This window comes from Chiloscyllium plagiosum, chromosome 35 (genome assembly GCF_004010195.1).
Source record: "Chiloscyllium plagiosum isolate BGI_BamShark_2017 chromosome 35, ASM401019v2, whole genome shotgun sequence".
NCBI lineage: Eukaryota > Metazoa > Chordata > Chondrichthyes > Orectolobiformes > Hemiscylliidae > Chiloscyllium > Chiloscyllium plagiosum.
In genome coordinates this window covers 41,801,861-41,814,433 of record NC_057744.1, presented here as the reverse complement: position 1 = coordinate 41,814,433, position 12,573 = coordinate 41,801,861, and the positions used below count along the sequence as shown (strand labels likewise).

At 42.8% G+C, this 12,573-nt stretch overlaps 1 protein-coding gene across 1 annotated transcript in view; it reads left to right on the top strand.

The window, feature by feature from the left end:
- The first annotated feature begins 6,961 nt into the window (after positions 1-6,961).
- The window catches only part of LOC122540775 (transcriptional repressor CTCF-like), a 63,442-nt gene continuing 57,830 nt past the window's right edge, over positions 6,962-12,573 (top strand). Inside the window, exons 1-2 of the mRNA XM_043676988.1 lie at positions 6,962-7,262; positions 8,481-8,902. Of these exons, the coding sequence (XP_043532923.1) occupies positions 8,612-8,902 (291 nt within the window). The 5' untranslated portion in view covers positions 6,962-7,262; positions 8,481-8,611. The remainder of the gene's footprint in view (positions 7,263-8,480; positions 8,903-12,573) is intronic.

Here is a 12,573-nt window from a genome sequence, read left to right as displayed (position 1 = left end):
AGCATGGCTTAGAAAAGTTGGCTTACCATGGGGAGACTACAGAACAGGAGTTCAACAGGTCCCTTTTGAACAGCTCTGGACGTAGGAGAAAGTGAAGACTGCAGATGCTGGAGATCAGAGTGGAGAGTGTGGTGCTGGAAAAACCAGCAGGTCAGGCAGCATCCAATGAGCAGGAGAATTGACGTTTCTATCAAGAGCCCTTAATCAGGATGGGCCCTTCCTGATGAAGGGTTCTTGCCCGAAATGTCGATTCTCCTGCTCCTCGGATGCTGCCTCACCTGCTGTGCTTTTCCAGCACCACACTCTCGACTCTAGCTGTAGAAGGCCTGGCTTCACCTGTGCAGGAAGATGGGATAGGTGCAATGGAAGTCATCCTGCTCCAAAATTATCAGTCTTCATGGTGAAAATGTCAGAATACACTGACATGTGGATGAAATAGGATAGATATTCAAAATAAAGAGAGAATTAGGGGAATCTGGGTAAGTCTGACAAGTATGGGTACAGTTGATAGGTATCATTTTGCATGGCATCTTGCAAATTAACAGTACCAGTCAGGGTTAAAGAACAGAACCAGTAATATAGAGACGAGGCATTAGGTCTCAAACTGGGGCATGAAAGCATTCCTCCACATTATCCATCTTAGAATACTCAGGACTCTGAGATAGCTAAAAACAGTCACCAAATTTTGTTGCTATATGACACTCCTTGATAAAAAAAGGATGAACCTGCCAGTCTTCTAGAAAAATGCATGACATCTATTAAATACAGCTACGCTATTCTGAAAATGATAAAGTCAACCTAAAATTACAAATAACCCTTCCAAAGACAGAATTGATTATTTGAATCAATTTCAGTTAGAGATGGAGCACTGACAGTCAATAAAGAGTCCCCCAAAACAGTGATATAGGTCAATATAATATTTGGTCACTTTTGCCCAGGAAAATTCAGCATCTAACAGACTTGCTCAGGTAATAGTAGCAAATGAGCTAAGAGGTTAATTCAAAACGTATCGTTATAGAAGTTACTTACAACTGATTTTTTTTAAGCAATATAATCTTTGTGTGAAACAAAAATGATTGCGCAAAAACTCTGCATTACAAGCTGTGATTGAAAACAGGCTCACAGTTGACAACAAATAAATAAGACATTAACAAGGAAACTGGTTAATTATTACTTTTTAGCAAAACACGATAGCAAAGTGACTAAAACCAGGTTTGTAATACTGCACTACTCATGTACCCAGAATGAGGTCAGAATGAATAATTCCATAAACAGCTTGTTTTCTACAGCAAAGAACTAGGTAAAAGGTTGCAATTGATTCCAGTGCTTTGACATGTATCTGACGTTGTCCTCCTTATCAGAACTTTGAGGTGATTTGGAATAGCTTCACCACCATGTGAATACTGAGAATCAGGCTTTTCATTGGTAGTTATAATCCCAGTACAAAAATGTGATTCCTGAGTGATGGATCCAAAATGCATTCAAAGGATAATTAACTGAAAAACCAAATGCTAGCCCTCCGACTACACAAGGTGATAGCTAGGCTCAGTTCCGTGGTTGTCAGCAGTACTCAGGTACCCCAGCTAGATAGCTTCTGTCCAAGCCAAACAAAAATGTTGGTTGTCATAGAGTCACAGAGAGGTACAGTACGGCAACAGACCCTTTGGTCCAATTCATTCATGCCGACCAGATATCCTAAATTAATCTAGTCCTATTTGCTAGCATCTGGCCCTTTCCCCTCTAAACCCTTCCTGTTCATATTCCCATCCAAATGCCTTTTAAAATGTTATAATTGTAACAGCCTCCACCACCTCCTCCGGTAGCTCATGCCACACACGCACACTCTGTGCACAAAAATGCTGTCCCTTAGGTCCATTTTAAATCTTTCCCCTCTCACTTTAATCCTATGCCCTCTAGTTGTGGACTCCCCCACCCTGGTGAAAATTGCCTGACTATTCACCATGCCCTTCATGATTTTATAAACTTCTATACGGTCACCCCTCAGCCTCCAATGCTTCAGGAAAAATAGCCACAGCCTATTCTGCCTTTCCCTATGCATCAAACCTTCCAAAATCCTTGTAAATCTTTTCTGAACCCTTTCAAGTACTTGACTTTAAGTCCTTAACAGCTAAGTCAATCTCTGTGTCTGGTTTCTATGCTTGACAACTTTTAACAAAGGATACAAAATAACAATGATGGGTCAATGCAAAGTTGGTTCACATCCTTATTTCCTGCAATTACAAATCCTCTTGATTAGTCTTTCCCACAACTTTCTCTTTTTAATCTTTAATGATATAAACATTCACTAGTATGTTAAGGGGTCCAGTGGTGCAGTGGTAGTGCCCCTATCTCTGGGCCAGAAAGTCCAAGTTTATGTCCCAGTTGCCATGAAGGGGTGTCATAACATGTCTCAACAGATTGCTTAAAAATAATTTTCTGCTGATGATGGTATGTGGTTGGATGCAAATTAGTTACATTTGAAAGTGGTATTGTTCCCTTTATGTGTTCTTAGTCATCAATAAAGAATTGCGTTGGGTGCAGACTTGAATCTTATCAAATCTTATATTAATAACCTCCTGACTTTGACTTGAATTGTGCATACGGAGGAAAAGCTTTGGTGAGTCAGGGAATTTGTGACTCACTGCAGAACATGCAACCTATGTGATGAGTCTTTTAACCACTAATCACCCAATGAAAATTCAATGGTGGCAGTTCCGTTCAATGTCAGATTCTTGAAGCTTGTGTGTTATTTGCCACTTAAAAGCCCAAAACTGAATGTCATGATTTGGAGGTTACAGTCCAACAGGTTTAATTGGAAGCACTAGCTTTCAGAGCGCCGCTCCTTCATCAGGTGGTTGTGGAGGATACCATTGTAAGGCACAGAATTTACAGCAAAAGTTTACAGTGTGATGGAACTGAAATTATACATTGAAAAGTACCTTGATTGTTTGTTAAGTCTTTCGTCTGTTCGAATACCATGATAGTTTCACTTCTTTCATATGTAAATCACAAAACTTTTTTTAAAAAGAAGTTACATTCTCAGGTTAACTGTAACAATTGGTGTTAGCCAGATATGTTGAAGGTGTTATCCCCCGTGTTCTCTGTCTGTGCCATAATGTATAGACTGATTCTAATCTAAAAAGTGTGTGAGTGTCTCTCTGGGGTGGGGGTGTCTGTGTGTGTGTGTGTAGGAGTGTCTGTGTGTGTGTATAGTGCAATGGTGGTCACCTGTAGAGTGACATGAACCCAAGGTCCCAGTTGACGCCCTTCCTATGGGTACGGAACTTAACTATCAGCCTCTGCTCGACCACTTTTAGTTGCTGCCTGTCCCAAAGTTCGCCTTGGAGGATGGTCACCCGAAGGTCCGAGGTCGAATGTCCTGTGGGGAAGTTTATTATCAACTTATCGGACCACACCCTTCGACCCGAAGAGATTGAAGTCCTGAGTAGGGGTCTCAACTTCTGCCCCACCACCAAAATGGACCCGTTGGTTCTTGCAGCAGACACGGAGGAGTTTATCAGACAAATGAGACTCTGGGAATTCTTTCAAGGTGCCAGCAGTGATCCCAACCAGCCCATTGGTGAACTAGAACAGTCATCACAGAGATCTGTAGAGGAGCGACCAAAGAACGTGTCAATTTGGATTCCACCAGAGGGATGATGCCTTGGGGTATGTATGCTCAAACCGTCAGGAAATATATAAAGGCCAGATTCATCAGCCGTACCCACTACATCACCCGTTCACAACGCAATGCCATCCAGGCTCTCAAAACCAATCACAACATTGTCATCAAACCAGCAGATAAAGGAGGAGCCATTGTCATTCAGAAGAGAACAGATTACTGCAAGGAAGTGTACCAACAACTGAACAACTAGGAACACTACAGGCAACTACCAGCTGATCCGATCAAAGTAAACACCCGTGAATTAAATACATTGATCAGGACTTTGGATTCAGTCCTTCAGAGTTCCCTACGCGCCCTCATCCCACGTACTTCTCGTGTAGGCAACTTCTACTGCCTTCCAAAGGTACACAAAGCCAATACAACAGGACGTCCCATCGTATCAGGCAATGGCACCCTCTGTGAGAATCTCTCCAGCTATGTTGAAGGCATCTTGAAACCTATTGTACAGGGGATTCCCCAGCTTCTGTCGCGACACTACGGATTTCGTCCAGAAACTCAGCACCCACAGGCCAGTTGAACCGGGAACATTCCTCGTCACAATGGATGTTTCAGCACTCTACACCAGCATCCCCCACAATGATGGCATCGCGGCAACAGCCTCAGTACTCAACACCAACAACTGCCAATCTCCAAACACCATCCTACAACTCATCCACTTTATCCTCGATCACAACATCTTCACTTTTGACAACCAGTTCCTCATCCAGACACATGGAACAGCTATGGGGACCAAATTTGCACCCCAATATGCCAACATCTTCACGCACAGGTTCGAATAAGACCTCTTCTTGAAGCAGGACCTCCAACCAACGTTATACACCATGTACATTGATGACATTTTTTTCCTCTTGACCCATGGCGAGGAGTCACTGATAAAACGACACAGTGATATCAACAAGTTTCACCCCACCATCAAACTCACCATGGACTACTCTCGACTATTTGTCTCATTCTTGGGATACATGCATCTCCATCAGGGATGGACACATCAGCACGACATTCTACTGCAAACCCACAGACAACCTCACAATGCTACACTTCTCCAGCTTCCACCCAAAACATATTATAATAGCCATCCCCTATGGACAAGCCCTACACGTACACCGGATCTGTTCAGATGAGGAAGAATGTGATGGGCACCTGGAAGTACTCAGAGATGCCCTCATAAGAACGATGCTCAACTCATTGAACGGCAGTTCTGACATGCCACAGCAAGGAACTGTAATGACCTCCTCAGGAGACAGACATGTGCTGCAACCAACAAGGTACCCTTCGTTGTCCAGTACTTCCCAGGAGCTGAAAAACTACAACACATTATCAATGTGACCTGCAACACATTATCAATGAGGATGAGCACCTCGCCAAGACCTTCCCCACACCTCCACTGCTTGCCTTTAAACAACCGCCAAACCACAAACAGATCATTGTTCGTGGCAAGCTGCCCGGCTTTCCAGACAACTCCACACACAACTCTGTCACAGTGGGCACTGCAAGGCGTGTCAGAGTGTGACATGGGTACCACCATTACACATGGGGACACCTCCCACCATGTACGTGGTAGGTACTCATGGGACTCAGTCAATGTTGTCTATCTTATATGTTGCAGGCAAGGATGCCCCGAGGCATGGTACATTGGGGAAACCGAGCAAAGACTACGGCAACGGATGAATGGGCACCACACAACAATCAACAGACAGTAGGGTTCCCTCCCAGTTGGGGAACACTTCAGTGGTGCAGGAGATTCGACCTCGGACCCTCGGGTGACCATCCTCCAAGGCGGACTTCAGGACAGGCAGTAGCGAAAAGTGGCCGAGCAGAGGCTGATAGCTAAGTTCCATGCCCATATGGAGGGCCTCAATCAGGACCTTGGGTTCATGTCACACTGCAGGTGACCACCATTGTACCATATACACACATGGACACTCCTATACACAGACACTCACACACACCCCTACAGACACACACTCCCACACTCACACATGCAACCCCTCACAGACTTAGACACTCTACAACTGTACACTGATATACACACATGTATACACTCTTTCTCACACTCATAACACCCCACCCCGACAGACAGACACACACACAAACCCACATGCGCACATATACATATACGTTTATGGGGTGAACTTGTACTTGTAGAGTTGCATTGTACTTTGCTCAAAAGCTGCATGAATCCCTGTAAGACTCTGTTAACTCACTTTTTAGATTAGAATCAGTCTAAACATTATGGCACACACTTTCTCTCACACTTACAACCCCCCGCCCCAGACAGACAGACACACACAAAAACCAACATGCACACATATACATATGTGGGGTGAATTTGTACTTGCAGAGTTACATTGTACTTTGCTCAAAATCTGCTTGAATTCATGTAAGACTGTTAACTCACTTTTTAGATTCGAATCAGTCTAAACATTATGGCACAGATAGAGAACACAGACGGCTAACACCTTCAACGTATTATCTGGCTAACACCAATTGTTACAGTTAACCTGAGAATGTAGCTTTCAAAAAAAAGTTGTGTGATTTACATATGAAAGCAGTGAAGGTATCATGGTATTCAAACAGATGAAAGACTCAACAAACAATCAATGTATTTTTCAATGTATAATTTCAGTTACATCACACTGTAAATTTTTGCTATAAATTCTGTCTTACAATTGTGTCCTCCACAACCACCTGATGAAGGAGCGGGCGCTCTGAAAACTGGTGCTTCCAATTAAACCTGTTGAACTATAACCCGGTGTTGTGTGATGTTTAACATTGTAAACCTGAATGTCTTATTGAATGTGGAACATGGGGAAATGCAGGGTTACAGAGATAGGGGAGTGGATAGGTCTGGGTGGCATGCTCTTTGAAGAGTCAGTGTGGGCTCAATGTGTGCGTTCCCATACTGTAGGGATTCTATGATCACATTATTTCTTACTATATATAAAATTCCAAATATATATCTTCATTTATGAATCAAAAAAGGTGACAATCACAATTTTCAAAATCAGAGAAATATTAGTATACTTAAACATACAGCATGACTATCACAACAGTATAGAACCACATAGAATTTACGCACAGAAGGCCATCAGCCTATCTTATAACATGCAATTTGTAATATTTCAGGCTACGAATGCACACATGTGGCGCTGACCATTCATTCAATGCTTGCATTATTTCCTGCGTCTTCCTGAAGGAAGTTGGAATTATCGACCTTCTGGGCCATGACTGTCACTCACAATTTGATGGTTCTCCAGGCGTTTCCGGCGAGGTGGTCATGGCAACGGGCCACGCCTGCGCACTACCGCCGCCGCCATTTTGCTGCTTTCCCGCCCGCTGCGGGGAGGCGGTAGCAGCGCATGTGCGGGCCTGGCGGCGGCGGCGGCGGCGGCCTCGCGGTGGAACATCAGCCGGGGAGGCGGTGCCACTCCTTTGCTCCCGTTAACACTCATTCCCGGGCTCGACGCCTCACCTACACCCCTCCCCATGATTCACTGAGCACGTTGTGCAGGATTAAGCTCCCGCCCCCAAATAATAGTCACTGGCAACATTGTGTGAATTAGGTTTAGTTTAGCAGGTAGGTACTGACCTTGCTGTTGATTCGTGGTGCACAAAGCTGGTGAATTTACAAAGTGCAGTTGCATTTTAAAATTCAGGTTGATGATGAGAGAGGCTGAAGCACCAGAGAACTCTGCAATTTTGAATGAAGGATTGGATCACATAGCCGAGGCCTCGAAATAATTTAAGGGAGACAAGTGATCTTGTAGACTTGTTTAAGCATGGAAGATGGACCTTCAGTCTGCATTGACGCTGGCAAAGTAACTGCCTCGTACTCTTCTCAGCCACATGTTCTTCCTTTTCAAAAAAATCCTAACTAATTTTAAATACCTCATTGAACCTGTCTTTGTTGTACTCAGACGGTGCATTCCTGATCCCAACCATTAGCTATGTGCAAAGGTTTTCCTTATGCCCTCACTGGTGATTTTGTCAATTAAATCTGTGCACGCTTATTCTCGATGGTTCCACCATTAGGAAAAGCGGTTTTACTATCTCATTTGACCAGATATTTAGTGACATTACCACTGTTGCTGGATTAGTATTCCACAAGCCCAGACTAATGTTCTATTGTTTGGCTTTGAATCCCACCAGTGACCATGATTCAGTAAAATTTAAAATAATTATGAATAAGAACAAAGAAAATAAAGGGCTTGAATTAGAGAAAAGGGATTTTAATATCGTATGACAGGATCTGGTCAAAGTGGACTGAGAGCAGCAAATTATATGAAAATCTCCATGGATGGATTGGGAGACATTCAAAAGGGTAATCTTGAGAGTGCAGGGACAACATGCTCCCATAAAGATAAACGGTTGGACCAAAAACCTGAGCAATCCCCATACGTTTGAAAGATACTGGGAAATATTGCAAAGTGCCACACCACCTTGCTAAAGCTGCTAATTGCTATCTGGAAATTTGTTGATGTGTGGGGTTCTAGGTATCTTTGTAAGAACAGCTTTAGGACTATGTTAATAAAAGCATGCCTTCACTTATTTGGACCTCATCAATTGTATTTGTTTTTGCATGGCAATAGGGACAGACATGAGATGTGAAAATTTCCCTACGTGAAAAAAAATGACCCATAAAAAAATTACATTCTGTGTCACCTTTCAGGAATTGATGTTGTTCTAAAGTCCTTTATAACCAGTTGAATACTTTTAGAATGTAATTACATTAAAGTTCCAGTGGTTAAAAGAAATATTTAAGTGATTTGTAAAATTTGCTTTTCTTTTCAAACAGACAACCATGTCAGTGAGGCCTCCGACTTGGAAACGTTTAATAAAATGAAAATGCACTGCAGGACTAAAGAGCGATGAGGTTGCAGAATGTAGAAGAAACATGAGAATAGTACAAGCAAAAATTTGGAAACAATGATGGAAAATGAAATTTTACCCCATGATACAACTATATTTTTGGCAAAGTCAGAAGAGGACATCATGGAATATTCTGTGGAGCGGGGAGTATCTGACAAAATGCATGTTATCACATTGCAGGTAGTCAACATGGATGAACACATCCAGCCCAGCCTGACTGAGGTCAACATGATGACAATGAACCAACAAGGAGTTGAAATGATTCCAAGTGAGCTGAGGCAGGCCTTGAGTAGTGAGGGTGAAATCATGCACACTCTTCCACTCCCTGAAGGAGTGCAGGTTTTTAAGGTATGAAGTTAGGAACTTACTGGACAAGAGGCCTTTACTTCTTAACATCTTTTTAAAACCCTTATTTTAAATTTCAAATAGTTAACAAATATGCATTTACTCTACAAATTAAACCATATGCCACCATCCTTTGTTGGGTTCTACTCATGCATGTCATACAACAAATAAACAATGAACAACAGATTATGTCTTTCTCAAGAATTTTCAATAAGGTTAGGACACAGTATGACTGTGAGAAGCTCAAGCAGTCACGGAAATTTGGTCCTACCTATTCTCAATAGAAGCAGCATAAGATTCATCAAGATGAGGTCAAGTGTGTTTGTCTATTGTGCTGAGAAGGATGGCAGCTAAACATTCACAAGTGTTGTGCATTGTGTTGCTTACAGTGCTGGTCCCTGCTGCTAGTAGAGCAATGGTACAACTCCAACGTTAACTGATGACTAACCAATGCCGAAAGGTGACCGACCTGAAACTCTGGTTTCTCTCTGCACAGATATTGCTGACCTGTGTATTCCAATATTCTCTGTTTTTTATGAAAGACTCTATCTTCAGTTGAGAAGATACGCTTGATTTGTTTGGAGTTGATTTGTCAGCTGACATGCCATGGTTAGAAAGTTCTGAATCAAATCAACCCAATGTGACAGTAATAGTCTGTGATTTCCAGAATATTGCTCGTTGATTATGTTGTGAATGTTTTCAGGTCAGCCAGTTGGACCTAATAGAATATGAGTTCCCCGATTGGGGCTGTTAATCTGATGGAACAGTCTCTGGGCTGACAGACAAAAAGTAGAGTTTCAGAGATTCTGACACTGGGTGCTGACTCTGACTAGGTTGGGTCAGAGTCAAAGACTTTCTTTCTGTAAATATAGGGTGGCGGGATACTGGCCTCTGTGGAGCTATTTCAGTGGCAACGATAGTAAAGCATATTCCTGAAGAAACTTGCTCGCAACAGTCATCTTTCAGTTGAGGTAAGCATTTCTTGCGTCATGCCTTTATTTGGGAAGCTTGACTCATTCGACCCTGCCTTCAAAGGCTGGGCCCAGTGTGTGGAAAGAATACATTATCTTTCAGAGCAAATAAAAAGCCATGTGTAAGTCTCCTAACAGCTTGTGGACTCTAGCCTTTTTCTGTTATTAGGAGCCGAACTTTCCCTGAAACACCAGATACTAAAACTTTTCAAGAATTGATGGATTTAGTAAAGGAATATTACAATCCCAAGCCTCCTTTAATTCTGAGACGCTATTGTTTTGATTTGGCAATTTGAGAATCGGGGAATCCGTGTCAGGAATTTGGTTAAGACGACTGGCAGACAAATGTGACTTTGGTTTATCCTTAATGAGATGCTGAGAGACCCCAGTTAGTATGTGGGATTAATGATATAAGCATTCAAGCTGAAGCCAACTGGACTTCAAACAGGCACTATGATTGGCTTTATCATTGGAAAATGGAGTAAGTGGACCATATGAGTTTCAGGGTGTTCGGATGGAAGTGAACACTCTTGCCAGTCCAACTGAGCTTGGGGAATACCACTTGAGTGCAGGCAATTGCGTAGCCTCACTCAGGACATAGCCTGATTGGAGGGTCTCTAGGTTGGTTGATGGCAAAGCCCCAAAGCAAAACCAAGTATCAGCCAAATAGTTAAAAGTTCTTCAGGATCTGGGCCGGCAAGCCTTTGTAGTTGCTGCTGGTATTTGGATTCAAGACAACAATAGAGACCTACTAGACCTAAACTGAGTAATATAACTCATAGGCTGGTAACCAAGAGAAAGTCCCCCTAACATCTTGTTTGGAAGTTAAGTTGCTAGGCAACAGTCAAAACAGTGGTTAAATGGTCATCTGGTTCTCGTGGAGGTGGATACTGGTGCATCCATTCCAGTGGTCGCAGAACCAGTTTTTAACAAAAATCGCTTTGGACTTTCAATCCTTACATTTGTGCAAGATCACAGTTAGGCTGAGAATCTATACAGGGGAACCTTTACAGATTAAAGATACAACTTTGGTTCTGGTTTCTTAAGAAAAGCAGCTGGTTCAGTTACCAGTGATTGTAGTAAAAGGTTTAGGAGAGATTCGCCTAAATTGGCTCAATGTTTTTCAATTAGAAAATGGCTGCCTGAGTGAAGTCCTAATGATTATCCAGAAGTTTTACAGCAAGGTTGAGGGACAATCAGAGCATCCAAGGCTACCTTGCATGTTGACCAAGAAGCGATTCCATGATTCTGCAAAGTGCACCCAGTGGTATTTACCCTCAGGGCAAATGTAGAGGCAGAAATCAGAAGGCTGAAAAGTGAAGGAACCATCAAACTAGTCCAATTTGCAGAATGGACTGCACTGGTTGTTTTAATTTTGAAGCCCGAAGGGTCAGTTTGCCTTTGTGGGGATTTTAAACAAACGTTAAGCCACTTTTCGTATCTGAATAAGTACTCAATACCTTGAGTACAGGATTTATATGCAAAGCTGAGGGGCTGGGACGGGGAGCTGTCCTTCACAGAGCTGGATACAGTTACTTGCAATTGTGGTTGGACAAGGATTTCCAGAAGTATGCTACAATTCATACTTGTAAGTGTTTATACCAAGACTGCCATTTGAGGTATTATCAGCCTGCTCATTTTGCAAGGTCTGCCTCAGGTTACCATTTATTTAGATGACGTGCTAATAGCAGGGAAGACTAATAAGGAACACTTAGAGAACTCGGACATAGTCCTTTTGAGGGTAGCGTGAAGGGCTAATGTGTGTTCCAAGCTTCCCAAGTGACCTACTTGGGCTACAGAATCAATAAGACTGATTTACACCAATTGGAAGATAAAGTGAGGGTGAGCAAAGGTGCCCCGGCTCCCATGTCTGTCCAGAAGGTTAGATATTTCCTGAGGCTGGTAAATGATTATGGAAGGTTTATACATAATGTGACTTCCATCCTGACATTCGTCCATCAACTCCTAAAAAAAGGTCAGCCTCAGAAATGATTGTGCAGTCAAGCCAAACTTTCAGAGACGTGAAGAAATAGCTATGGTCCTCTAAAGTGTTGGTACACTATGATCTCAAGCAAGATCTGGCATTGACGCGCGAAGCCTCCCTGTATGGCATCGGGGTGGTTTAACTCAAAGGTGGCCCAGTGGAGAGGGAGCCACATTTGGACACAATCTCAAATCTGAAACACCTGGTAGTGATGGGGGAAACCAAAGGGCTGTCATGGCCAGAATCAAAATCTTTTTGGACCTGGAGAGATCAGCTCACAGTGGAAGATGGCATATTGTTATGTGGAGCAAAAGTGATTGTCCTGAGCATAGGTCGCTGCCTGGTACTAGTGAACTCCAACAGTGTCATCCAGGTGTCTCCAAAATGAAGATGCTGGCAAGAGTTACATCTGATGGCCAGGCTTGGATGCAACTTTAGCCATGTTAGTGGAGCAGTGCCCAGAATGCTAACAAGGACAAAAATGACAACCAGCCGCTCGCCCACATCAGTGGGAATGGCTGGGTAAACCTTGGATTCAGTTGCACATTCACTGTGCAGGTCTTTCCATGGGCTCAATCTTCTTAGACATTGTAGATATCCACACAAAGTGGTTGGACATGCATATGGTCCATTCGTCAAATACAGGAATGACAATAGAAAAAGTGCAAACTTTTTTTTAATACACAAACTCCTGGAAGTATTGGCCACAGATAATGGGC